Here is a 27,753-nt window from a genome sequence, read left to right as displayed (position 1 = left end):
TTAAAATGATTTTACAAATAATATCGTTGGCTTTTGTTCGTATCTTGTGAATTATAATACTGTATTTGATACGTTCGCTAATGTAAAGATAAGTCAATAAATAATCATCCGAAAGCAGCAGCATGGCGGGTTACCCTGTGTGGTTATCGCCAAGCAATCATTAATACGATGCGTATTACAAAAAAATGTGGTTCTGAGTGGGACTGTTCAGAAACCCGAAGTGTGCCAAAAGCACAGCTTTCTGATCCTAGAACACGTTGCCATAATCATTCGGGCAGATCCACTTTGAACCTTTTTGCCTTTGATGAATTTGAATGCCGCCGTTGCACGGATTGTTGTTTGGACTCGACATTGGTATAACAAATTCAAGTTTCGTCACACCAGCCTAGGCTTTCTCAAACGGGATCCCGATATCCCGGGATCCCTGGATCTGGGTGTTTTTTTTTTAACCCGGAAAATTTTTCCTATTCCGGGAAATCCCGCAAATTTCTTAAAAATTCACTTTTTTCTTATTTTATGTTAAGGTTGAGAAAATTTTGCAAATAGAAAGTACAATTAAATCATATTCTGTCAGAATACATTTGTATTCATTAATTTTAAACCTACTTATTAGTTTTTTTCAATTTTTCCTCGTTATGGCAGGTCACAAATGGTCAATAATCAATACGTATCTTATTTGTGGCAGGACTCTAAAAATTCTTTACTTGTCGGAACCTGTAATAATTGCGCTTACGCTGTCTTAATTTTTAACCATGCCCGGTGGCTGCTATAACTGCATAACGCCAAGTTGTGCAAATTGGGCAAGGATACAAACGAGTACGAAGTGTGCGAGTATGAAGTTTTTCTTCATAAACCCGATTATTAAAGACAAACGGACTGCCGAATTATCGGCTAAAAGCTTGATGTTTCTATTAAAGCAACCGAGGAAGACAGATCAAGAATACTAGAGAGTAAAAGAAGTACTACAAACTCGAAAATGAACTAAAAATCTTCTAGGCTACGGATGAAAAACACATAATATTTGTCTTCTCTTGAATGCATTAAAGACGATTTCAATCACATTAATTAAATCGGAAAGGGCATTCTCGGTAGCAAGACTTTTCATTACTAAAATAAGAATTAGATTGTGATCGGAGTATTGACCATCTTTGAATTTTAAAATCTTATAAAAATTTACAATAATATTTTGTATTATGTTTTATTTAAATCACGAAAATCACCTTCTAACTTAGAAGTTTGATCTAGGTTCATTTTTTTAATTTTTAACTCAGTTCAAAGCATTTTTTTCTTTGTTGTTGATGTTGTTGTATGTAGTTTTAGCAAAATTTTGACATCCTGAGTGAGTCAAAGGACTCAGACACATTAGCTTCCCAGGACGAATCTAGCTCTGTTGACGAAGGACCTCAACTTTTTTCTCAGAGTAAGCTCAACGACCTATTAAGAGACAGGTCTTTCAAAAGATGCGGTCGAATTGCTAGGATCAAGGCTAAAAAACAAAAACCTGCTATCATCTGGGATCTCATTTTCGTGGTATAGGCATCGAGAGTTTACTCAGTTTTTCTTCAAAGAGGGAAATCTGGTTTATTATAATAATGTCATAGGCTCTTGAAGTGCGTCGAAATAGAATATGATTCATCAGAATGGCGCATATTCATTGATTCGTCTAGAACTAGCCTTAAAGCAGTCTTGCTGCATAATGGAAACGTATTTGCATCTCTTCCTATGGGACACTCGGTTCATATGGGAGAAAACTATATTGACTTGGCTACGATTCTTGAGAAAATCAAATATCAAGAGCATCAATGGGTGGTTTGTGGAGATTTCAATATACTAACCGTGTTGTTGGGTCAGCAGGGAGATTATATAAAATATCATTGCTTTCTTTGTTTATGGAATAGTAGAGCGAGACAAAAACTGGACAAAAACTGACTGGCCACCACGAGACAGTTCAACCCCGGCGAGAAAAATGTCATCAATACAACATTTGTTCCCCAGAAAGTGTTATTAAATTGTCGTATTAAATTGGAGCTCATAAAGCAGTTTGTCAAATCACTACCGAGAGATAAGGATTGTTTCAGATATCTGTGTTCCAAGTTCCCGAAATTGTCTGAAGCCAAGTTAAAAGAGGGAGTTTTCACTGGCCCCGACATAAGAAAACTTTTATCTGATCCCTTCCTTTTTGGAAACAATGGGAGAAAAGGAAAAAAAAAAGCATGGGACTCTTTCAAGAATGTAGTGCATAAGTTTTTGGGGAATACTAAGGGCCCTGACTACAAAACCATTGTACAACGCATACTGGCAGCGTATGAAGCTCAAGGATGCAAGATGAGCTTAAAAGTTCATTTCTTACAGTCCCATATTGACTATTTTCCCAAAATCTTGAGAGCATACAGTGAAGAACAGGATGAAAGTTTTCACCAGGATGTCCGTGATATCGAGAGACGTTACCAAGAAAAATAGGATATCAATATGTTAGCTGACTACTGTTGAATGCTCAGTCGAGAAACCACAGGAAATCGGAAACGAGTTCGGAGAAGCATCAAAGAGAAGAAGAAAAGGTTTCATAAGAAAAAAAGAGTAGACCTAAAATTGTGTATAAATATCAGAAACAATTTTTTGATTAGTTGTAAGAAAATATAGTATATTTAGTTCGTTGTAATAAATAAGAGTTTTTATCAAAAATTCGATTTTATTTTGCAAAAATCCTATACGTGATGGAATGTTACGGAAGCCATTTTTAGAATCTCCGATCTCTAAAACATATAATTCAGCAAAAATATCCCATGCAGCTAGAAAAAAAGTTTTTGAAGACCTGTGTTATAAATTATCTCTCTCGCCAAACTATGAGAGACGGCTAATTTTTTTTCTTCTATATAAAGTGTAAAGTTAAAAACAACTTAATATATTAATTGTTATATTGTACATTCAAATTGAATGTTATCAACAATTATCAAAGCTATAAATACCTTTATGTTATTGCTTATCTCAGTTATCTTCTTTTATAGACTAGTTTACACATAAATTAACCGAGAAACAATCTTCCCTTCCCGAGAGTCTTTCTGAAAGTTTCAAACAGTTGCATTATATTGCAAAAATTTCAAAAGAATCTTACGAAATTATTCCGCTTTTAGAACCTTTTCTTGTAAAGATGTTACTTTGAAAATAAAGAGTAAACTATTATTCAATATAATAACATATCTTAGATATATTATTTCAATTGAGTAACATGTTTTCATGGCGAAATACGTTATATAAAGCACAGAATAAGTGAGAAAGACCATAAGAACGCTTTAATTTAAACTTATGTCGTCTACTGGTACTTTATCAATTATCAGGACTTATTATACTGGATTTATGGATGCAGAAACTATAGTCTATTTATCCTAACTTGGCAGCTACTGTAAACAAAGATTTTGTCGTATTAATCCGCCGGAGATTTTTATTGGTCAAATCACAATCGGAAGTGGCTAGACACGTGTTGACTAGTTAAGCCCCTTCTCTGCAGGTGTTAAAGTAGGTCAGAGTGGTCACAATACCGATTTGTTAAAATTAAGTAATTTTAACAAATTATATATCGTGGATCGAGTAAAGTCTGGTAAATCTGGATCATCATTAACAGCCTGTAATACCTTATCTATCGAGGTAATTCATTTAAGAAATAAAAATTGTGTACTTTACCTCTAATGGCACATTTTGTGAATTCATCATATTTGTCAACAAGTTGAGTACGCTTACGGGTTTTCGAAGGAGTTATTACTTTACCGTTAGTAAAATATTCTTTGCGAATTCTGTAAATGCTTCTTTCTGATATCCCTGTTGTCTTTGCTACCATTTTCACTATATCGTTCACACAGAGTTCCGGATTCGTTTCAGTTAGAGAATTGAACAAATTTAATACTATTCGTTTATCCGAGCTCCTCAGCGATTTTCCTTGTTGATGTATAATCGTATTTACATTCAAGTTTTCCATTTTTGTAATTCAACAACACAGTTTGAAATGAATGGAAAACGAAACCAAGACATTATAGTGCGCATGACCGGAAAAAGTTTATTTTTAGTGATTCAGAATGTGAAAATATTTATTAAAATAACAATTTAACAAATATGAAATAATTACATTTATAATCATTGCTAAGCGACTAGTATTTCATTAATGATTTTATAAATAACGAAGAACTATTTTCTGCGGACAAATGAGATGCAACGCGGTTTCTAATTGATGGACGTGGGTTTAAGCCAATAAACAAAGAGCGGTGTGTCTTACTTTGTTTACAGTAGCTGCCAAGTTAGGATAAATAGACTATAAGTCTTACAGATCAGAAATAATATTGTTTATTTAATCTGTAAGATTTAATTTCTGCATCCATAAATTCAGTATAATAAGTTCTGTTAATTGATAAAGTACAGTAGAGAGTCGTTAATCCGAACCCCGGTTATCCGAACGATTTTCAGTCGGACTGTGTCGTGCTGAATCGAACTTTTTGATACTAGATTTACTTCTAAAGTATAATTTTCATGTTTTTATATTCTTTAATATATTTATTTTGTTTGTACAAAATAAGGAAATAATTTTTAACGATACAATAGCCTCGATTATTATTATAAAAATTTTCGTTAGGCTTAAAATCGACGAAAATTTAACACGAAGCGACACGCAACGGAGAAAAATTTCAACATCGGACAGGTTAATATATTTTTCGTACATAATCGGTTATCCGAACAAATCACTAATCCGAACAACCCCAGTCCCCAATTGATTCGGATTAACGACTCTCTATTGTACCAGTAGACATATGTTTAAATTAAGATAAAGGACAAAATGGCCTTTAATTACACTTATTATTCGAATCAACTAGTGGCCGGGACGGCCGGATGGCCGGATGGCCGAGCGGTCAAGGTGGCAGCCTACCGCTCTGGGAACCCGGGATCGAATCCGAACGGGTCGAAAATCCCCAGGAATTTTTCGGGGGTGGTCCGTTCGGATATGTCGGGCCCCGTCCCTCACCACCCGGTCGCTCCATTGTGGGCCCGGCCGAACCCATAATGGGCCTTCTAAAAGAGGCCCTCTTAGTGCCCACAGGGCGGAAAAAGTTAAAAAAAAAAAAAAAAAACTAGTGGCCGAATGGAGAAAACCCTAGAACATTGGTTCGATGGTTTTTTCCATTCTCCATTAAATAATCGCGGGTTCGTCCCCTACTGTTTCATCAACAGAGTTTTCGAGTTTCTTCAGGTGTCTAATATCTAAATGAGAACCAGCTTTTCGTAGAAAATGTTTCCGGGAAGCATCCCCATTGGCGCATTTTGAATTTTTCGTACGTTGCAACAAAGTATTTCCAGTTAAAAAGGTTTTTAAATAATTACACTTCGAAGAAGTGTAATTATTTATAAACCTTCGAACTGTTTGAATTCTGACAAAAAAAAAAAAAAAAAAACATTGAAATTCGTTATCCGAATGATCTTCGTCACCGCCTTATTCAGATATTGCGAGCAAAATATTTGAATAATTCGACTTTTGGATCATCCTTGTAATTTTATTAACTTTATAATCTAAGTCTGTCTGTAATACTTCTCAGAATTATCTAGTTACACGTGAAAGTATCTCTCTTACGAAAACTTTATATCAGAATATTGTGGGAAGACAGATAAGCATTCAGATGTTATGATATCAATTCTATTTTAAAAAAATGAATTATGATACGAGAATATATTTGATGAGAAATAATGCATAAATTTAAAAAAGAAAAATGTTATAAATTGAAATATTATATAATATATGAAAATGTATAGACTTGAATCTGTGCGAATTCGAATTCAGAGGGGAACAGAGAGAAACGTAGGCTCTGGGCAGTAATAAACAGCAAATAATTTTAAAATGTTACCTACGAAAGGTTAAATATTATGCTAATATTAATATTGAAGGGTTAAAAAACAGCCATTTTATTTAGAGTACCCTATTAAAACGACATTCACGATACACACGTATTGATACCAAACACTGAAGCTCATCAGTGAGTACAATTTGTGGAGAATTCGCGCCTCTACGAAGGGCTAGTCACATTAGTTTATCGGATTTTCTTCACGTTTGTAACATTTGAATAGGGGTCGGTTTCCTACAGAAAGTCCTCCCAGGAGGCACCTCCCGCGAGTCGCATTGCCCTGTTCAAACCCCGAACACAAACAAAACAACACTGAAAACCATATTCGACTTCTCGCAATTTGTTAGAGTTTCATGCCAAAGACTAACGCTATCTCTCAATCACGCTACATTGTCCCTTGAGAATCCTATTTATTCTAATGTTGAAATAGGCGACATAGCTCAGAATGCCAGATATAAGGCATTAAACAGCGATCTCATCAAAAGATATATGTAGAAATAGATGGCAATAACTAAAATTAAGCCAAGATGATGGATAAAGTGATCTGAAATTCGAGTCTAACAGTAACAGCAACACGTTTCTCTTCACGTACACAAGAATTATATAAATCACAGACAACATAAAATTTCGTAACAATAAATATTGTGACCGAAAAAGAATCTGACAGGAAATGGCGTCATCAGGCAAATTCATTTGAAATTTTCATGTGACGAAACGTGTACTATTTCAGAAGATTGAACTTTGTAACCTGATAATGTAACAAAATGTAAAAGCTCACCTTTATAATCACATTCGACTGGACAAGCCGGGTAAGACGTCGACATTAGAAAAGATCTTGTGAAACGTTGCAAAAATTAATATTTGAATACTTCTTTAGATAAAAGTCAAACATGAAACCACTTTGCTTTTTGGCTCTCTTCGTTTTTGCCGTTAGAGGTAAGTGACTTTTTATTATAATGCAGTCGAACTCCGTTTATACGTTTCTCAGTTGTACGTTTTTCGCAATTCTGGTTTAAAGGTTTTTTTCTGCACAGTACTCCATTACAAAGGACTCGGATTTCGCATTTATACACTGTATTTTCTGCTGCTCTATGGCACTTTTTCCCTCGCTTTGAAGTGGAAACATTGAAAGCAATTATTAATTAAAAAACTGAATAAGCCAATTCATTTTAGCTTAGTCTGATGAGCGATTTGCTAAAGAGGGGTGCCTATCGGGAGGATCTTTAGTAAAAACTGGCCATTACTTAGCAGGAGTTGCGGGTTCTACTTCTGTTCCGGGAGGATCTTCACCTCCAGAATACTGTATTCTAAAATTATATTATTTAATTTAACAACAGACGGAGGCCTGTGTCAAATTCTTTAATAATTATTTTGCCTTATGACTCTATAAAGAAGCCGGTTGTTCGTTTGTAATTCGCATAATAATGTAAACATTTTAAAATTTATTAAATAAATATATTTTATGAAGTTCCCTTACGTTGAACTTGTATTTGATCAGCATTAACTGTAAGCTGACTTCAGAAAATCATAAAATTCTAATTATCTTGTAATTTAATTTTATAATTATTACAATACACCAATTCGACGCTGCCGAAATAATTTATTAACTTTACTACATGTTCTTGAACCAATTGCTATTAGTTTTAGGTTAATCTCGGCTTAAATGGAGCCACGATTAACCCAATTTCGACTAATCGTGGATTTATGTGGAAATATTTATAAGATATAACAATAATGCTTATCTGATTTATTACAGGTGATAAAACTGCCGAAGAGTATATAGACATCGTCATAAAGAAAGCCATAGAGCAAGTCCCTCATCCATTACATCTTCCAGATTTCGAAGGATGGGCAGAATATACGGAAGGTGTAGCATGGGGTTTGGACGAGTTAGAAAGAGTTGGACCCACAAATGTAATTATCAACGAAAATTCCCACACGTTTGAAGGTCGTTTAGGTGTAGATGAAGTGGCGGGAAGATATAAATGGAGAAAATATATAATTCATAAGATCAGATCAGGTTTCGCTTTTGTCAAAGCATCGAACTTTACAATCGACATTCGAGTTCGACAAGATCTCGAACCCAAAGCACACGCAGAATTAGAATACTTGAAAATAGTCAATATGGATGAAATCGATGTAGAAATGACAGGCCTGAGCTATTTATCTTGGATTATTTCCGGAATTGTAGATCCTCTAGCCAATAAATTTGAAGAACAGTTGGCGGGTTTCGTGGAAAAGAATTTAAGAGCAGCTTTAGAAAACGAATTCAAACACGTTCGCCTTCCTATATTAGAAGAATAGTAATTCAGACGAGGAACATGCAATTATTAAATAAAATGATTTATGATTATTTTGTGTCTTTTTCTGAAATAGTTATACAGTGGTACCTCGTTCTTTTAACGACTCTAACTTCGAACACTTCAGAGTTCGTACACAAAATTTCGTCTCGGGGTTAGAAACGCTCGGGCAGTGAAAAAATGTGCTCGATGCGTAAACATAATCTGTTATGTGTTCAACTTGTCTCTCGCTTTTGCTCTTTCTATTCTTTTTTTTTACCACTAACCACTTCATTTTTGTATTAATAATTTGTATAACAATAAAGATCTTTTTGGATATCCCGTATTTTGGTTACAAAAATTATCTAATGATAATACAAATATGCTTTTAGTATGCTAAAATAATTATCCAGTATTTCCTTTAAATACTGGCGAAACAGTTCTTTTTAACAAAAGTAAGAGATAAGGCTAAAATTTTATCTTTAGAAGAAAAAATCAATGAATAAATAATTTTAAAAAAATTAAATACTGGAGATCAATTTTGCTATTATTGTTTACGGTACTATCAATTAGCCATTCAAACAATAATCGATAATTTTCAATTAGCATTTCATGCAATCTCATAAAGTTGCAATTTCTCTTCTTCGTCCACCACCCTGTCGACACAATTGGTAAGTTCGGTCCAGTCGGGATGAACTCCGCACTTCCATCCCATGGTGTATCTACTGAAAGAAGACGTTTCCTCCCATGAAGAAAGACAACGACGTGCCAAGCACTAATGTTAAAGTCGAATTGGCTCATGGACAGTTTGTCGTGACAAAAAACCGGAGTCTGAAGTACGTGGTTGTTGCAGGATCAAAGTTTAGCCAAAGATCTGAACGAATCGAAGACGAAAGGGAAGGAATTTTTGGCGAAACAATTGCTTTCGTCGCAGAAATGCCAAAGCAGAGTGGTGACGAAGACGGCCACTCTGCCTCGGTATTTCGTAAATGTATTTTAAAGTTGTTTATAAATAGTTCGTACAAGAATGGCAGCGCTAGACGTGCTCTCGACCATTCTGGAAGCTGTCCCAAATGTTCACGATTGTCTTGCGATCTGACGATCCTAATGGGATTGGATAGACTGATGGCATAAGACAATACGACACGTGGTTGATTTGTCGAGGGATGTGTGTCTATCGGAAAGACTTTCTTTAGAAACCTAGCCTCTATTTAAGTGTTAGACACGTGAAGAAACCGCGGATTTCTCTACGTGGGCACCCCGTTCGTGAGGCGAGTATACGGTATTCCAGTTTGTTATACACTCGGCCACTCGTAGGATATTTTGGATTGTCCCACGGATCGTAGCGATGTTTTTTAAACTCCATTCTGCCCACAGGATAGAAAGAGTTTTAAAAAGCTACTTTAGCAAGTCAACTTAGAAAAAAAGAGAGAGATACCTTGCTTAAAAATGAATTATTCTATAAGAAATTAATATTGTAAGATTATGAGATGGAATTATGAATAAAATAAAACTTAGGGGGGGACTTAAAATTTTATATTTTACTAACAAGAGAAGTGCTATTATTAGTAGTAATTGAACGTGTAATATGCATAAATGTATAAACTAAAAAACAATACTGTTTGCATTAATTATAAATTCATTACTCACATGACGTACAGGAGGGTCTAATGATGTGTTACCCTCCTGTACGCAACCATCATACTGTCTGGATAATATTATTTTAGAAAAGATACTTAGGACAGTTAGAGAAAAGACAGGGCTCAAGACTAAACCTTCCTCTCACTCAGCCAATTATAAGTGGAGGGGGCGTAATGTTTGCTAGGGGAAACTACTCGGCATGTTTTTCTTTAATAACTACAACTTTGCAATTTCTAAACGTTTATGTTTTAAACAAATTATAACATACTACATAGTTGCAGTATAATTCCTTATACGCAATATTTTTCAACGTTAAATGGTAATATATTTAACATTCTTCCATCCCGTAAAGGCAGATAGAACCAAATCTCAAGATGTAATTTTTATAAAAAATGAAATGTCAAATGGGTATGGTGTGGACATCATCCTATTGTTCCTATCCAGATCTATCCCTAATAGAACAATATACAGTAGACCCCCCTATAACACGGTAGATACATTACGTGTTATATGAATTCCGTATTGTACACTTAGATTTTACAAAGCAAAACGTCGTTCACAAACCGGCACTTGTGCAGTTTAGTGGGTACGGCTGTTTGAAAGGTTTTCTTCCATAAAGTTAATCGATTCTAGACTAATTTGACTCGAACATTTCCAAAACACGTATAACTTTTTTGGGAGTAATCCATATAAACTATGCTATAAACAAAAAATTGTAGGAATACTTATTGAGTGCGCACCGTTCGAAGACGCCATTGCTTAAGCTTGTTTTCGTCGCGGAGCGGCTCATCGAACGGCGGACGCGTTTCGCTGAACTTTGGAGACATCATTAACAGAAATATAATTTTTATGGCCGTTGAATAATAAATGTTTTTTTAGTAAGTCCACTGCTCGTTTAAACTCAACGGTTTGTGCAATATCCACTATTCATCCAGATTCGACCAATCCTGTCGAGGCACGAGTCGGCCATGACAATCTGTCTCATTCTTTTACCGTGTTATACGAGTCTCTTTTAGCGTGTTATACAAACACGATCGCAATTTTTCCGCCGTGTTATACGAATCCGTGTTATATGAACCCGTGTTATAGGGAAGTCTACTGTACATGTCGCTCGGGTCGGCAAATTGCAAATGCACCCTCTGATATCTTGCTTCCATTACTCTCCACTTGGGTGACGTTTAATACCTTGCTACAACGCAATGACGGTAAATAATCGCCAGCGAAAGTCTCCGAAACGATAGCATTGCTAGCGGGATATTCAGAAGGCAAGCGTGTGTCACGGACACATCTGAACGTCGGGTTTGGCTAGGTATATTCGGCACTTTCTCCTGAGGTGACTGCGCTAAACACCAAACATCCCGCTAGCAAACGCACCGAAATCTTACCTCGATTAGCTTTCGACTTCTGAATCGGATGATTTCAACAATGGAATTCGAACAATAAAATTCAACAATACTATTCATTGTTGCGTTGTATTAAAATTTGAAAAATTTGTCAAACTTTTCGTAATTTTTTCAAATAAAACTTTTTTATCGATTAATTACACTACATTGTGTTTAAGAAGCAAGAAAAAATATTTATATTTTATTTTTATACTATATTATGAAATTAAATTATATTTTAAGATAATAGAAATCAAATGAAAATGTTATCTTATTTATAGTGTTAAATTGTTACTAATATGAACGGTAAATTAATACTGTATAAGATTTATGACACTCGTATTAATATCATAAAGCAGGGCTGTCCAACTGGCGGCCCGCGGGCCGTATACGGCCCGCGAGTACATTTTACTATGAATAAATTTATGTTTCTAAATTATTATTATTAATATTAAAATTATTTTACTATGTGAAAATTACGGCCACAATGTTCTCATTAATATATTACGAATATTTTAAAGTTTTCTTTTTAGTATAAATAAAATATATTTTTAATTAACATAAACTGACTTTTCATTTATCAACCTTCTTGGCCCCCGAAATGTTTGGTGAAGAAAATATGGCCCGCGGGCTATGATAAGTTGGACAGCGCTGTCATAAAGCATATATTTATAGTTTAAACATAAAGCTACACTCGCTAAATTAAAGATCCTCTACTCGAAAGATCGCTTAAGGGTTGTGTTGCTTTTTTTTCATTTTTTGAAATCCAAGTCAGTTTCATATCTGATCTTTCGTTCAATAGATTTCTATTTATTGAATATTTTAATGCCTATTATATAATTTGTTACGAGGCATTTTTATTTTTCTCTATGCACAAAGTATTAATCTTTTATGAACTCAAAGTAGCGCTATTACTAGCGCGATTAAAGCGATGTTGAAAAAAACCACAAAACTGTACTGCAATTAAGAAAATACAGTAGTGCAATGCACAGTACAGTACCTCTCTGACTATCCATCACTGGCACTAAAGCTGGTTTCTACTTCAAGTGCCTCAGCGATTGGTACAATTCTAGGTCCGAATGACACGGTTGTAACTTTAACAGAGCTGTAGAACATACTGATAGGAACAAAAAAAGTCTAATAAACTATGGGTGTACGAGCGCGCCCTTCGCGAGATATAGGCCCCCCAAAATGACTATATGTGAACTTTTCGAGACCCTCAAAAATGAGTTCACACCGTACAGTAAACTGTGCGGTGTGAACTCATTTATTTCAGGAGGGGAGTCGACTCGTCAGACGTCTAAACGAGTGTGAGACATCATAAGTTTGTCAATTTATCCAGTGGTGTGGAGTAAACCAGAGTTTTTAACATTAATGCCTATGTAAGTCGGCCGGGACCACAGAAAACAGACTACTTAACCGACGGTGTCGAGTTATACCTATGCGGACTCGACTGTAGTTACAAACAATGTAATATATTGAAAATTATAAAAATTAAAAATGTATTTTAAGCAGCAAATAACATGTTTCGTTCTTATTTAAGTATTATACTTTTTTAGAGTAAACAAATGATTTAAACTAGAACAAATTCTAGTCACGTTGTTTCGCGAGACCTTCGTAACTGAACTTTGACCATTCAATTTAAAATATATGAATAACTTACAGATTACGAATTATAAAAATGCATTAGGTAATTGAATCGAAATTTCAAAAATATTAGTTTAAATCTTCATCGACCAGATTTAGAGAAGTTGTTTAGTGTAGAAGTCGCCTTTTTTAGTACAGTACTACTAAAAGTTGCCTCATTGACTACTGTATCGGCATTATTATTACCACAAACAAACAAACAAACAAAAAAGATTATTTTTTAGAAAATCATAAAAAAATAAATTATAACGTGCATTTCGATTAATTTTGGAAGTTTTCTTAACTCAAGAGGAAGATCTGTAGGAAATTTGATACGATAAGAAAACACTTCTGGTACGGATGGAAGTCGGTTGCAGATAAATTGCAATTTCCTAATTTATTTTTATTTTTTTAATTCTATGTAGAAAAATGATTGGTCTTTGGACTCTAACATGCAAAGTTATTTTCTTACGTCTCCCGGACAAAACGTGAGTATTATTAGTTACTATTAACCTGGAAAAATCGAATAATTTATTAATTTATCTAATAATTGGTAACAAGCACGTCGATCTTCTATGACAATTTCGTTGGTAAAAAAATCCGTTTTTTAAATAAATTATTCTATTTTTAACCATTGAAATGTTTAAAAAATTATTACTTAATAAATTACGGCATAACGATTTTATTAAAATGTCCTTACTGTGTAGATTTTTGTTATTATTTACAACTTAAAAAATAACAACGCAAATGAAATTGCCTCCAGTAAACGAAGGAATTCGACTTAAATTGGTTTTATATGGAAGAAAATTTTTTAAAAAATGATAATTTATATAAAGCATAAGGTCTTATTAAAAATTAATCGTGTATTTTGATTAAAATATAGGCCTATATATATATATATATATATACACGTATATAAATGAAGAATTTTTAATTGAATTTAACTTTATATCCATTAGTTAGTTGAGTATCGTGCAATGTAATGTTTACAGATTAAGAAAGACGAATGATATTATACGAGTAAATTAGTAGTATTGTTTAGCCGTAATAGTTAATGAATACTTCAGGATAGGATAGATGGAACACTGCAACGCAACACAAGGCGAATCTGGCCCCTCTTTAAGTGTTAAATATATTTAATAAATTTTAACAAAAGTTTCAAATTTTTCAGAAATTTCAAAGAGAATCGACATGATTTATTTACGTTGGATTGCGACATGTTTTATTATAATTATACCCTGTACGATACAAGTTAAAGCCGAAGATTTGGCACCAAATGTCACTACGAGTGAGTAAATTTATTAACTAGTTATTGTATAAAATTATAAAAATTTAATTTAAGCTTTTAACTATTTTTTTAGCTGACGATAACAGCACTAATGCAGACGATGGCGTGGCAATCATCAACAACAGTACGAGTCACGACGAAGACAAATCAGAAAATAATACAACCGTAACAACACAATCAAGTAATGCAACAAATTTGGAAAGTAATAATACATCAAACTCGATTGAAATAACAGAAATTTCAATTCTTCAAGATGAGAATTCCACAGATTTAGTCCATGCTAACGTAACAGATGAGAAATCCGTCAATAACGAAGATCAAGACTTCAATCTTACCAAACCTTTGAGTTCGAGTGCTGCAAACAACGATAGATGCTCTAATTTGGGTAATCCTAACGATTACGTCGACAATTTGATCGAAAGTATAGTAAAGAATTCTTCGGGAGAAATTAATCTACCTTCTAAATATGGGTTCTTCACATTAACAAATGGAAGAATGTGGGACCTTACGAATGCACGAAGAATTGGCGATGCCGAAGTCACGTGTACTAATATTTCCATAGTTATTCAAGCTTTGTTACGCTACGAAGACGCAAAAGCCGTATATACTTGGCGCAGAAAATCCCTTTTAAGTACATGGAAAGGGAAAGCATTTCTTCGAGTGGATAAAATTGATATCCAGTTTGGGATAATACAAAATAACACCGGAACTTATCTTCATTATTTTAAAATCAAAGACATGAGCGGCATCAACGTTGAATTTACGGGATTGACTTACGTAACATGGGCTTTATCTCGATTGACAAATTCGGTGATAAACAACTTTCGCCGAACCGCGAGTGTTATAATCGAAGGGTCTTTTAAAGAAGCATTCGCTATAGAAATTCGACGTATGAATTTTCCGTTGGCTTAAAATTATCCTTATCTCTTTCCTAACGATTATTTTTTTATTATGTATTCCATTTAATGTCTGTTAAATTCGTTAGTGCAAGGCATAGTTTACAAATAAGCTGCAGCTCAGAGCCTTGCCCCATCTTCCTTGCCAATATGTATTATCCAGTATTATCCAGTAGGGCCTCTTGTATTTCGTAGCTTAGGGCCAAAAGATGATTATACCCAGCTCTGACTGTGGCATACGAAATTTGTGCTGTAATACTAAATTCAAATCTTATATAATAAATTGAATAAATGATATAAATAAAGGGAAAATCCGTGAATGTGTGTGTTTGTGTTTGTTTGTATTGGTTTTTATTTACCCTCTTCGAAGTTTAATAACTCCCGTGTGTCGAAAATTTCTGAAAGTTTGCAGGGAGGTTTGTGTATTAGGAGGATCGATGCTAGTAAATTTTGGTGGTTAGAGGTTGAGGGAGTGGAAAGATAACGAGGATCGCGTGTATCTCCAGTAGGGTCAAACTTAATGACGATTTTACTCGTTATTAGCATTTAAATTTTTTTATGAAACCCATAAAACCCCTCAAAATTAAGCATTTTGGCACTTTATAACAGTTAAAAATATAAAAAGGTTTTTAATAAAATATCATGACAGATGGCGCCACCAGAATTTTAAATTTTGCGGGAAAGTTAAGCAACTCGTTGCTTGATTTTTTTACAATCAGATAAAAATTCTGTTTTTATATTTTAATACATATATATATATATTATATCTTTAATACATTCAAACTTTAGGTCGGAATTCGTTGTAATCCTATAATAAATTTGCATCAAATTCTTTTAAAAAATGGCTGACGATTTACACTGTTTTCGTGTGTAGTGTATGCAGTGGTAATATTCGAAATATTTAACAAGGGGTTCGCTAGCAGAAAATTTTTTCCTGACAATCACCGACAAACGAAATGGAAATTTTGGCTAGAAATAAATACAATACCTTTTCTTGCAACCATATATCTAACAATCAGTGGCGTATTTAGAACGTAACGAGCCATGGGAGAAGGCCAGGTAACAATAGTATTTTAGGGCTGTCGACCTTTTTTTTTTTTCAAGACAGAGAAATTCTTTACCGCAATATGGCGCTTCTAGAAATAGGCACATGTCATCATCTCTCGAGATACATTATACTTTTTCTTTCGCTGTCCATAGCCCGACACGTGTTCCACAGCCATCTTGTCTCGCGCGCGTGGCATTCTGGGATCTCTCTTATGACTGGATCTACTTTCAAGACACTCTTGAATCGATCGCGATTAAACCTCGATTGAAACGGTCGAGAGAGATCGCACCAAGACATACTCCCTGACCTTGCTCACAATCTAGATTGAAATGCTCGGTGCAAACGGGGTATAAGGCCCTAGTTTAGTAGTATTACAGAGTATAATACGCATATTTTAATATATTTAAAAAAAAACAAACCCACTGAGAAATGTTCCGTGTGTTTAACAAGGTTCGGAAAACTGAAAATTTTAACAACGGGTTCGGTCGAACCCGTGCGAACCCGCTGAATATCACCACAGAGTGTATGTATTAATTCGCTTGTGCCAGTAAATATAGGTGGCGTATGAGTCGACTAAAATGGTTGCCACAAAGGGTATAGCTTGCTTGACAATGTACGAGAATTACTCGTGTGTTGTCTTTTTAATAACTTTTCTCTCTGTAGTCAAAACGTTTTATTCGCATTTGTATCCGACATTAATCCTAGTTGATTTCGTAGTTGTTTAAGTCACTATGATTACACTTTGTGAAATTTTAGAATATGTGGCTGATCGAAAAAAGATGTCTTACAGAAGGAGAGGAAATACCAAAACTGATAACTTCATATCTATCCAGCTCTTTCTCAGCAAACAATTCACTTCAGTTTCCCACAGCTAATTTTGCTGAGCTTAAAATTCTTTTATACAAATGTTTTCACCCTATCTAATATAGGCCATCGTCAGGTTTAATATTATAAATGTTCCAAAATGGAACGTACCGTTTTCGAATATTTTACATATTTAAAATTCAATAAAATAATTTAACTTTAAAATAAATTGAAAGAAGTGTGTATATTAAATAAATAAATAAACAAATAAAACATAGAAAACAAAGCTAAGTAGAAAGAAAATATTTAAGGGTTTTTAAGTGTCATTCTTTTTTCTATTATATATTTCCACGCTGTTGGAAGCGCATTAGCATCCATAGCATTTCGGCAACGGTTTTTCATTTTAATTTTATAAATTTCCACCTTTTCCTTCTCCAACGCAATGGATGGAGAGTGCACCGTTTAAATGACTTTAGCCTCTTCCCATTTTACAATCGCTCCTTTAGTCTGTGCTATAATTGATAATATTGTGCTGTTGTGTCGTTTATCAACGTTGTATCAAATGCTCTTTTTCTTATAAAAATCGAGAATGATCTATAAAAGAGCACCTAATATCTGTAGCTTGCTACGGAACGATAAAGACAGCGTAAAAAAGGAAGTTAAAGCTGGGGTATATAAAATTCCATTTGAAAATCAACAGTTAGGAATCGAAAAAGATTATGTGGGTATGACTAGAAGAAACCTGGCAGTACGTCTGCGATAACATACATACAGTTTTGACAAAGGACACAACACAATATTAGCAAGGGTGAATACTTTCTATTCTAACAAACTACTTTATACCCATAGCAGCCGCCATTATGTAGTTCGCGCTAATACCACTAGGTGTCAGATCTATCGTTGGCACAAGCGAATAGATGTGTGCGTATGTCTAAATTACAATTACAACATTTAATATTACTGATAACAGTTACATTTTTATTGAAACTTTAATTGATACGAAATTGGCATTTATACTCCATCAGACTCGAGATATGACACAGTTATATGGCAGTAAAAACAGAAAAACTCGAGACAAAAATTTCTCTAGAAATTATTTCATAAAGAGATTCTAATATTTAATGATTAGAATACATAAACGAACTCTTCGATACTTACAAAAATTATGTATTCCAAGCGTCAACAATTGTATTTTTAACCGATTAAAAAGAAAAATACAGTCTTATATTTTAATATATATTTTTGTATAATATATATATATTTAAAAAAAGAAATTTAAAGTCAAATTAATCAAAATGTCCGATTTAATTCTGAAGAGAGAAAACGACACCATTTAATTGATTACGTAGGGCTTCACTGAAAGTATGCTTGATGGTATCGTGAACGGTTTGCTTGAAGGCATTTATGGCAGGGCCTGTTATTTTTTCCTTTGGCCATGTTATGAAATTTTCACCAGTTAAGTACACTTCAACGTTCCTCATTTTGGTCACCGTACACGATGCCAATTCCGGAAGTAAATGTTCTTGCCTTAATTGCTTAATTTCGATGAAAACCATAAATTCGTCTGCTTTAAAATTAACCATTCCGTCTAATTTCCTTGTCATCATCCTTCTCTGCCATTTATAACTTCCTTTCAATTCTTCGACTTTCAAATGGGCCGCTATAATCACTTCTCTATCTTTACAGATTATGGAGCAGCTGTTTTGGGGACTTAAAGTCGAAAGTCCCCACGCACTACCCTCGTTCAACTGGATGAAATTTGTATAATCTTGAAGTGGAAGAGGATTTGGAAGTTGTACGGTTGCATTGTGAACCAATCTTCTAATGAATGGCTCTACTTCGTTTTCCTTGCACGATAATTTAGCAACTAGACCTTAATTAAAATATACTTAGGCTTTATATTTTAAGAAAATTTGATAATTTTTACACTAGAAACAACGATACTTACAGTTTGTCGTGTGAATATGAACGACGAGTGTCGATATGAAGATTATAAACAGCTTCTAAGTTTAAAAATCAACACGTTAAATGTATAAATTTTATGAATGAATAAACTAAAAGAATTAATTATTACCTTGATTATGCAATAACGAAGATTTGTCATGTTGACGTATCGAATTGAAGACATGAAAGAATTTAACAACGCACGTGTGCGACTCACACCCCTCTTGTCAGAAGCGAAGCGTGATAAGCATTTATATCTCTGCTGTTTATCACTATAACTGTGTTTTCCTGTGTTTAGTTGTTGCTAGGATGAAAGAAAAACGTCAAAATGATGAAAGGATTTCGTAAAATTTATATTTCTCAAATTGCATTTAAAAAAAAAAAAAAATCTAAATTAAGATGGTAATTCTTGTATACAAATTTGTAACGTGATTTATTTTCGAATATTTTAAATTTCATTCTGTACTTTCGTTCTTATTTTGTAAATACAATCGACTTTTTATCATCTTTCCTTATCTAAAGATTAACTTATTAGTTCATTAATGTTAAGAAAATACTGAATAGGCCTAAATTTATTGTTATAATTTAGTTTAGTTTTTTGAATTATCTTCAGAAAACATAAAATTATATGTTAATTTTATTTATTTACAACAAAAAAAAAAGGTTTTGACTTTATCTAACAGTTGTTTAGCGGTAAAAACCACTGAACACTGTATTTGTTTGAGGGTTCGCGCCCGACCAACAGGCTGGTCAGTGGAATTTTCCCTGTTTTTTTATATCCGTAACACCTAAATAAGGCTGATTTTCCATAATGCGAATGACCGAGACAATGGTCAGAGGAATTTTCCAAGTTTTCTTCACATTTGTAACACGCAAAAGGACCAATTTTCCATATCGCGTATGAACAACAAGGTGGCCAGTGGAATTTTCTAGGATTTCTTGACATTTTTAATCTAAACATGGGTCAGTTTCCCATAGAAAGTCCTCTCGAGAGGCATCGTCTCTTGGCTGATATGCTCTACACGAGAGATCTGCTCGTGTGTTGCTTTGCCGTATCCTATCAAAGCAAATCATCTGACCTATTTTCTTTCGCTTTAAAGATTATTCTTGAAAATTAACTTCATGCTTTAACGTTAAAATATGTTTTATAATCTATATTAATAATTATAATTCTTACATTACTTGTGTACTATCAATATTGTCTGAATATTGTCTGATAATGCCAATTTAGCTATCAATTAGCTCGTATCAAAATTACATAAAGTAGGATATTGGTGGAAGATAACATAATATCTAGGTACGATTGCCGAATTAATTATATCTTATCTGAGGAATACATCTCGGATTCTTCTATTTGTAAAGATAAATCTTTATAAATATAAAAATTTATTAATTATTTATCAAATGAAACTATGCCATATCGAAATTTCAAAATTACATTAGATATAATTATAGAATTACGTAAACAGAATAATTGTTTACAACTAAAATTACCTGCCAAATAAGCTGCGATTATTCATTTCTAAATCGTAACTTTGTAAGAAAGTTGCGGATAAAAAGCAAGCGCTTTTACATTATTTTTGAGAAAATTTACATCAGAAAATACAGAACAAAAGTGTTGCTCCTTACATTTGCTTTCGTGAAGAAAGTCGCCATTAGACATGATGTAATTCTTTCCTTCTTGCAAGCAGGAAGAGGGAAGAGGGCATTTTTACAACACCATCATGAATTCTCCCGGGCCTACAATGGCAGATGGCGAGATAATGCTTGAGAAATGTGCCCATGAAAATGTGTGATTGTACTGATCGAGATTCGGTCAACAGATTGATGCATTTACAGCTTCGTACTTGGTTGCGGTTTGGCACCTAACCAACGGCTTGGTAACGTGGAATTTTCCAGGTTTTCATCACCTGCCTAACACCAAAATAGAGTCATTTTTAAAATTCTCTCTGCCCTGTGGCACTAGAGGGCTTTTAAAGAAACCAATTATAAGTTCGCCAGGCCGAGTGGGGAGAGACGCGCATCCCAGGAAAATTCTGGGTTTATTAGATCTACCGAATTCGAACCCGGGTCTCCAGAGCAGTAGGTTAACGCCTTAACCATTGGCCATCCAGCTAGAGTTATTACAGATATGAATAGCAATAGGTTGCTTCAGGCGCATAAAACTCTAGTTCTTGATAAAGATTAAATAAATGAAGATTACGATTACAATGTTGAAAAGTTTTGATAATTTGCCAACATAAGGTCCATTCATTTAGTTAAGATAGTGTGTACTTTTACGTCAATTTGATGTTATAATTATAGTTTTACAATGATTAAGTTGAAATAATGACGTCAAATTGACGTAGAAGTATGCCCTTCCTCAACCAAATGAACAGATCCATAATATAACATAATAAGCGATGAAAACCGGAAGAGAAGAAACAGAATTTTTGTAACATTTACATGTACTTAAAGCATTATATTTTACATTACAAAGCATTACAAAAAGCCACGCATCATTTATTTTAAAATTTAATTAATTTTTTAAATTGTAATTAATTCCTGTACAAATATTTATTACAGCTCAAAATTTAATTGTTTATACCGAAAATAAACAATTATATTTTATTTACGCGCAAATGTATGTACGAATGAATGAATTGCTTCTCATTAATGAATGAAACGAATGAATTCTTATCAGCTCCAGCCGGATGGCCGAGCTCCTGATAAGAATAGACTACCGCTCTGCGATCCAAGATCAAATTCGGGTGAGCAATCCCAGGAATTTTTCACGAGCAGTCTGTTCTGGATAAGTATGGCCCAGTTTCTCACCACACGACCGCCTTTCATAGAACTGGCCTATTCCACGATGGGTATGATTAAAAAGGCCTCTTTGCGCCCTTCGGTACAGGGCAGAAAGAGAAAAAAGAATCTTATCAGTTGTAAGATATCATAAATTGCAAATAAAACCGAAGAGTCAATTGTTTCCTCGTGGCTTAAAAATTCTGCACATTTCTTCCTAAAGCATGAAGTATCCATTTCTGATATAAGGAAAGAAAGTATAATCTTCAAAAGTAAAAGACACATAAACACCCAAAAGACACTCGGGTCCGGAGCGCCTGTACATTAGAATGATTTATAACTTAATCTGCAAATATAAAAGAAACGATGTTTGTCCATTGTCTCGTGCAACTATTTTTATGTAGTTTGTTCGTAGTGTGTTGACCACTTTCTTTCTTTACAGGGCAAGTTAGCCCCGAGTGCACCAACGTTAGATGTTGAACCGTTCCTACATAGTATGTAAACTGTATTGACAAAATGTATGCAAGTCTAGTTTCATAATAAATCTACTATATAAAGCTGAAAAAATGCGTAGTCCCTTTCTTTCTATCTGTCACTGTATGCCAAAAACGGCCACTAGTGCGCCCCCTAGCAATTATTTAAATTAACAATATAAATTTTTTTTTATATTTATTTCATATTTTTACAGTATAATATTCAGTATATTATTATTTTTATTTGTAATTTAGTATGCCCCGATGTCAAAAGACCCGATTCCTGCATCGGGCCTTTCGACTTGTCTAATAATATAAACCTTCTTCTTTTTCTTCTTAGTACGGTTTCATATGAAGATAATATAAGCCATTGATCGCGTGTCAGTTTATCTGTAACGGTATGCCTAGAACGGCCACTAAGGACGCCATAGCTATTATTTAAATTAATAATAAATTCAGTATTTTGAGTAACAATATTAAAATCACAATAAATGCGGTTTTTTGCGTTTTTGACTGCGTTTTAGTAGGGTATGCCATGAAAAAATCAGTATATTATTATTTTTATTTGTTATATGAATTTTTTGTTTATACAACGGAATGACACTGCTGCTGCTAGCCCCGTCCCTCACCACCCGGCCGCCCCATTGTGGGCCTGGCCGAACCCATAATGGGCTTGCTATAAGAGGCCCTCTTAGTGCCCACAGGGCGGAAAGAATTAAAAAAAAAAAAACCGCTGCTGCTAGAACGCCCAGTAAGGGACGTCCCGGGCTACTAGTAAATAGCGAGGTTGAGGCCGACGTTTTAAACGCGAAAACGTGTACGTCAGACGTTCGGCGCCGCTTTCCTGTAAGCCTAGAAGTTTGACAATGGCGTTTGGAATGTCGAGCACGATTCTACTGACTTTCCAAACGCCATTGTCAAACTTCTAGGCTTGCAGGAAAGCGGCGCCCGAACGTCCGACGTACACGTTTTCGCGTTTAAAACTTCGGCCTCAACTTCGCTAATAATAATACATAAAAAACTTCAAGATTGTTGTTTTTTCGCTTTTTCGTTTGCAAATCGGTCAATCACTTTCTCCAGATCAGGTTGACAAGCTACTGTTTTTTCAATTGATAAAGCCAAAGAACTAAAACAGTGTTTTGATATGCTGCTTCTTAAATAAGTTTTGATTAATCTTAGTTTTGATAAACTTCGTTGCTGTCGTCGCCGGTAAAGTTAAAAAAAAATTACGCGTGCTGCAGTAATGTCGGAGAACTTACTTGATTCTGCGGTGTGAATTAATTCCTTTATTAAAAGTAACAGTAATGTGAAATCTGGAAGTTAAGAACCTAAAATTTCTGAATTATTTCACTCCAGTTATAAACGACTTAATCAACAACATTCCATACCCGGGAAATTGTTGACCCTCGACTGGCAACGATCGTCCCCTAACTGTCAACAAGCCATTATTCCCTCGGAGCACGTAGATCATCTTGCACGTTGGTTTACAGTTAGCGTCCGAACTAGTCGTTTATTTGAATCCCGGGAACACCTATGGCCCTAATTGCGATCAGTTATCGATCACGTGACAGGTTTTCTCATCAAAAACCTATAAAAGACGCTTCCTTCACCCCTAAAGGGCTCGCTCTCCGATCGTCTCTCGAGACGACGTGCACTGCGCCATCCGCCGGACCCACAAAAAGTTTCTAAGTTCTTTTAGTGCGAGTGTCCAAACTACGACTCCATTCGCCGAACTCCGTCTACTACGGAATTTCTAGAGGCTTTCTGAAGTTCTAAAGAACTCTAAAGTTTTAAGTCCCCGTCTACGACAGTCTACAACTCCATTTATCGGACTCCGTCTAACCCGGAATCATTAAGAGGTATGAATATATATGTGTAAACTCTCTCTCTACGGACCCCCTTTTTGTATATGAGGGTAGAAGTGTAGTTTTGTTCGTTTCGCTTTTAATAAATCTTGTTTTGTTATAAAATGATGTCTTTCTTGACTGTCGGCTTCGTCTTATCGTCGACCCCATCCTTCCTCCTCCTCCACTCGCGTAACGCGTAACGCGCCGTCGACGTAACAGCCATCCTTGACAAGTGAGTCGCCGGAAAAAGAGGTACGACTCCCTCTTACCTCCCCGGGATCTCACAGTAAAGTTCGGCAACTTCGCGTTTAGTAGTAATTTCTTTTACCCGAGTATAAAAACACATTTTAAATCGAAGCAGTTGAGGTCCAAAACCAGAAATGTCGGAGGGATACGCCGATTGTAACAATTCTGATCCTTCCGGAATATTTTTATCAGATGACGCGACAAGGTATGCGAGTGATGAGTCCTTAATTAAAAAGTGTACCTAATTGTCAAACGGATTTAAATCTAATAGTTAATTTATTAATTATTAAATGTAAACATTTTTTTACAAATATTTTTGCAAGTTTTTATTTCGCTCTTTCTAACTTGGCGACGGCCGGATGGCCGAGCGGTAAAGGTGGCAGCCTACCGCTCTGGGGGACCCGGGATCGAATTCGAACGGGTCGAATAATCCCCAGGAATTTTTCGGGGGTGGTCCGTTCGGATATGTCGGGCCCCGTCCCTCACCACCCGGTCGCCCCATTGTGGGCCTGGCCGAACCCATAATGGGCCTACTAAAAGAGGCCCTCTTAGTGCCCACAGGGCGGAAAGAGTTAAAAAAAAAAAAAAAAAAACTTGGCGCCCTCGTGATTCGTGTGCCTGGAGCAATTTGCTCTAACTGCTCCACGGTAGCTACGCCTCTGTATGATACCCTTTTATAGTCTGTGCCCATTTCTCACTCCGTAAATGGCACAACTCAGGCTATTTAAGTAATGTAATCAACACGGACAAATAAATGACTCTAAATACAGTATTCATTACTAAAATGAAAGTGCGTCTCAGGGGCGCCCGTACATTGGGGCATACGGCCCAATGTACAGTACGTCTCCTTTTCTAATCCCCAAGAAAGTCCTAAACACCAGAAAATTCTTGACTTCTAGCCTGTTCTGCAAATATAAAAGAAACTAATGAACGATATTTGTCCATTGATCCATGCAATTTCGTCGTATGTTGACCAAACCTCCATTCCATGTTTTTGAGGCCAACTTAGCCCCGCTCCGACATTGACTTATAAAGTTTGAAGCTCCTTGCAAAATGTGTGATGTCCGTTTTTATAGTTTGTGCCCCCTTTTTCATAGTCTGCGGGCGCCGCTGGTGTGTCTTGAATGCCCTAATATACTGTAATCAAAATACACCACGTTAAAATTATCTACGTTAACCTCACATTACCTAGAATGGTTTATTAGTATGAAATTTTCTCTCGATATTTTTAAAGGCATATTTTTCTTCCTTTACGATTACTTTCCTTCAATAGAATTGCTAATAATTTTAACGTAACTGATGCACGATTAGAAACATCTATAAGCGCGACAACGAGACGCCATACTTAAATAAATAATACACGAAATAACGTTAAATCTGTAAAGAAGCAGCAATAACTTTTAAATATCGTTTAACAAGAAAAAGTGCCCTTTTATCACGTGACTCTTTTCAGACCAATCATAGATTGCAATTGTAGGCACATCGACAATCAACCTTCCAGGAAGATCCATGTCGGATTCCCACTAGGGGAAAAAAGTGATCACGTGACATAGGTGTCGCGCATATCGATACGGTTGTAAACAAGCTGTTCCGTTCGAAGGATAGCTTACTTTGTAATAATGGATGATAAACTTTTATTAAACAGTAATAATGGAAGAACGAAAATATTTTTAGGAAGGTTAACAACGGTACAATTAAAGGAAGAATTAAAAAAGTACAATGCCAAGTTAGCTGGTAGAAAAGCCGATTTAATAGAAAGGTAAGTTAAAATAATCTACATCTACATTTTTATCGTTAATTATTACATTTATAATTTCAAGTCATTATAACTATTACATGATAAGGTAACTTACCAGTAGATGAAAGTTTTAAGGATAAGATTTCACAAAATGCACATTTTTCGTCGATAAAAACATTTAAAGATCAGTAAAGTTGTCATTGATTGGCAAGATTTGGTCGTGTACTGAGCCTGATATATTATAACCAATTTATACCAGTATCTGAAATGTTAACTGTACCAATAGGTTATCACTGTAATTTAGAACAACAATCAACACAAACAAAACTACTTTCTATGAAGTTCTAAGACAATATAAGAGATACATATCTTAATCTTTTACCAAGAGAAAACAATATTCGGAGTATTTAAAATAAATATAATCAAAATGTCTTTTTTATTGGTCACAAGTCTTCTTGTTTCAATAATTTAATGCAATAAGACTAATTTCTTCACCAATAAACTTTTTGTACAAGTGAATTTTTGCCCATTTTCTTTTACTAAATCTGGCATACACTATATATATGCCATATTTAGGTGCTTGTCAATACTGTTCAGTTACCTTATACTGTTTATTTTTATATTATATGTAATATATTAAGGTAAGAATATAATATATAATAATAATTTTTGCCTTTCCTGTCAATGAGACAGAAAAAACTAAATAAAATATTGGTGATCATATGTTAACTAGTTATTAAACTTGTTTACAATAATTTTCAGGTTACTGGCATATGAGAGGAATCAGGAAACTCATAATTTTTCTATATCCTGTGATAGCTCTCCTGAACTCAAACTTCCTGATTCATCTGAATATAAGGATCTCTCTCCAAGTTTACAAATACCAGTTTTGACTATAGAGACAATTGATGCCTACATGGAGATGTCAGATCAAAGAATGCCACTGTCTGCTGTGCAGATGTATTTTAATGAATTCTTATTATTAATAAGAGGAACAAAAGAGAAACATTTTTTATATTTTAAAGGTAATGTAAAATCTGAATTAACCAAGGGGAACAGATTTACAGATTTAGTAATTACAGATGATGGGGTTATAGAAAATGCAATATGTGAATGTACAGCAGGTAAAGGGCCTAAAGCGTATTGCAAACATGTATGTGTAACACTATTGGCAATAGAAGAATATGGAAGAACAGGCACATATAAGTGTCACAAAACATGCACACAGGTTCTGCAAACATTCCATCAGCCTACCTGCCAACATAAAGGTTCCCCAGTTAAGGCTAGTGAGCTTCCATTTCATTTATTTAAGAAGAAAGGAATGAAAAGAAAATGATTGGAAGATATAAAATTTGACCCCAGTCCATCTGGCAGTACAATCCCTGGTTATACAAACTTTGTTATTAATTTGGCAATGAACATGCAAAGTGGTTGTGCAATACCGATATTGCAATTAAGGCAACCAGCAAACATGAGGGCTTTAGAGTCAGATCATGATATTGCAAAAGCACAATGTCTGAAATGTTTTTAAGTGCTTTACATGTAACTGAAGCAAGTAGGGAGTACATAAAACATTTGGAAAAAGAGACCAGATTACAATGAAAAAGTGCAATTTGGAAGAAGGAACATTTGTTGCATTTGACATCTTCAAACTTTGGAAAAGTTTGTAAATTAAAATCAACAGACAGACTAAAATTGTGTGAGCTCATTACTGTCAAGTAGGCCAATAAAAAGTAAGGCAATTTCTCACAGCTTAAGGTATGAAAAAGAAGCAATTGAAACATATTCTTTTGTAAATACTCCTGTGAAAGAATGTGGCATGTTTCTTCATTCAAAATACCCATTCTTAGCTGCAAGTGCAGATGGGCTAGTGGATGATGA

The 27,753-nt window shown here is 34.7% G+C and overlaps 3 protein-coding genes across 4 annotated transcripts; 2 read left to right on the top strand and 1 right to left on the bottom strand.

Annotated features, from left to right (window-relative positions):
* The first annotated feature begins 6,658 nt into the window (after nucleotides 1-6,658).
* LOC136976472 (uncharacterized) lies at nucleotides 6,659-8,229 on the top strand. The gene is made up of 2 exons (XM_067271768.1): nucleotides 6,659-6,812; nucleotides 7,633-8,229. Exons 1-2 carry the CDS (start codon nucleotides 6,767-6,769, stop codon nucleotides 8,178-8,180), a joined length of 594 nt encoding a protein of 197 aa, XP_067127869.1. The 5' UTR covers nucleotides 6,659-6,766; the 3' UTR covers nucleotides 8,181-8,229.
* Nucleotides 8,230-13,219: 4,990 nt separating this feature from the next.
* On the top strand, nucleotides 13,220-15,308 carry LOC136976461 (probable WRKY transcription factor protein 1). 2 transcript variants are annotated; one of them, XM_067271746.1, is made up of 3 exons: nucleotides 13,220-13,292; nucleotides 13,976-14,092; nucleotides 14,166-15,308. In XM_067271746.1, the coding sequence occupies exons 2-3, from the start codon at nucleotides 13,996-13,998 to the stop codon at nucleotides 15,002-15,004; spliced, it is 936 nt and encodes a 311-aa protein (XP_067127847.1). In that variant the 5' UTR covers nucleotides 13,220-13,292; nucleotides 13,976-13,995; the 3' UTR covers nucleotides 15,005-15,308. The 2 variants fall into 2 exon arrangements, with proteins under 2 accessions (XP_067127847.1, XP_067127855.1); XM_067271754.1 differs by lacking the exon at nucleotides 13,220-13,292 and adding an exon at nucleotides 13,337-13,394.
* Nucleotides 15,309-18,114: 2,806 nt separating this feature from the next.
* On the bottom strand, nucleotides 18,115-19,105 carry LOC136977081 (uncharacterized). The gene is made up of 3 exons (XM_067272523.1): nucleotides 18,915-19,105; nucleotides 18,789-18,843; nucleotides 18,115-18,713 (listed from the first exon to the last, which is right to left on the bottom strand). Exons 1-3 carry the CDS (start codon nucleotides 18,966-18,968, stop codon nucleotides 18,145-18,147), a joined length of 678 nt encoding a protein of 225 aa, XP_067128624.1. The 5' UTR covers nucleotides 18,969-19,105; the 3' UTR covers nucleotides 18,115-18,144.
* Between the last annotated feature and the right edge of the window lie 8,648 nt (nucleotides 19,106-27,753).

This window comes from Centruroides vittatus, unplaced genomic scaffold (assembly GCF_030686945.1).
Source record: "Centruroides vittatus isolate TY-2023 unplaced genomic scaffold, ASM3068694v2 contig_1112, whole genome shotgun sequence".
Lineage (NCBI taxonomy): Eukaryota > Metazoa > Arthropoda > Arachnida > Scorpiones > Buthidae > Centruroides > Centruroides vittatus.
Note: the sequence above shows the minus strand (reverse complement) of the source record. Positions and strands in the feature narration are given on the sequence as shown.

Coding starts and splice junctions, on each gene's coding strand:
- LOC136976472 (XM_067271768.1), top strand. CDS start 6,767: ATGAAACCACTTTGCTTTTTGGCTCTCTTCGTTTTTGCCGTTAGAG. Junction 6,813..7,632: donor CTTCGTTTTTGCCGTTAGAG/GTAAGTGACTTT, acceptor GATTTATTACAG/GTGATAAAACTGCCGAAGAG.
- LOC136976461 (XM_067271746.1), top strand. CDS start 13,996: ATGATTTATTTACGTTGGATTGCGACATGTTTTATTATAATTATACCC. Junction 14,093..14,165: donor GGCACCAAATGTCACTACGA/GTGAGTAAATTT, acceptor CTATTTTTTTAG/CTGACGATAACAGCACTAAT.
- LOC136977081 (XM_067272523.1), bottom strand. CDS start 18,968: ATGTCTTCAATTCGATACGTCAACATGACAAATCTTCGTTATTGCATA. Junction 18,844..18,914: donor TTCGTTATTGCATAATCAAG/GTAATAATTAAT, acceptor TTTTAAACTTAG/AAGCTGTTTATAATCTTCAT. Junction 18,714..18,788: donor TCATATTCACACGACAAACT/GTAAGTATCGTT, acceptor ATTTTAATTAAG/GTCTAGTTGCTAAATTATCG.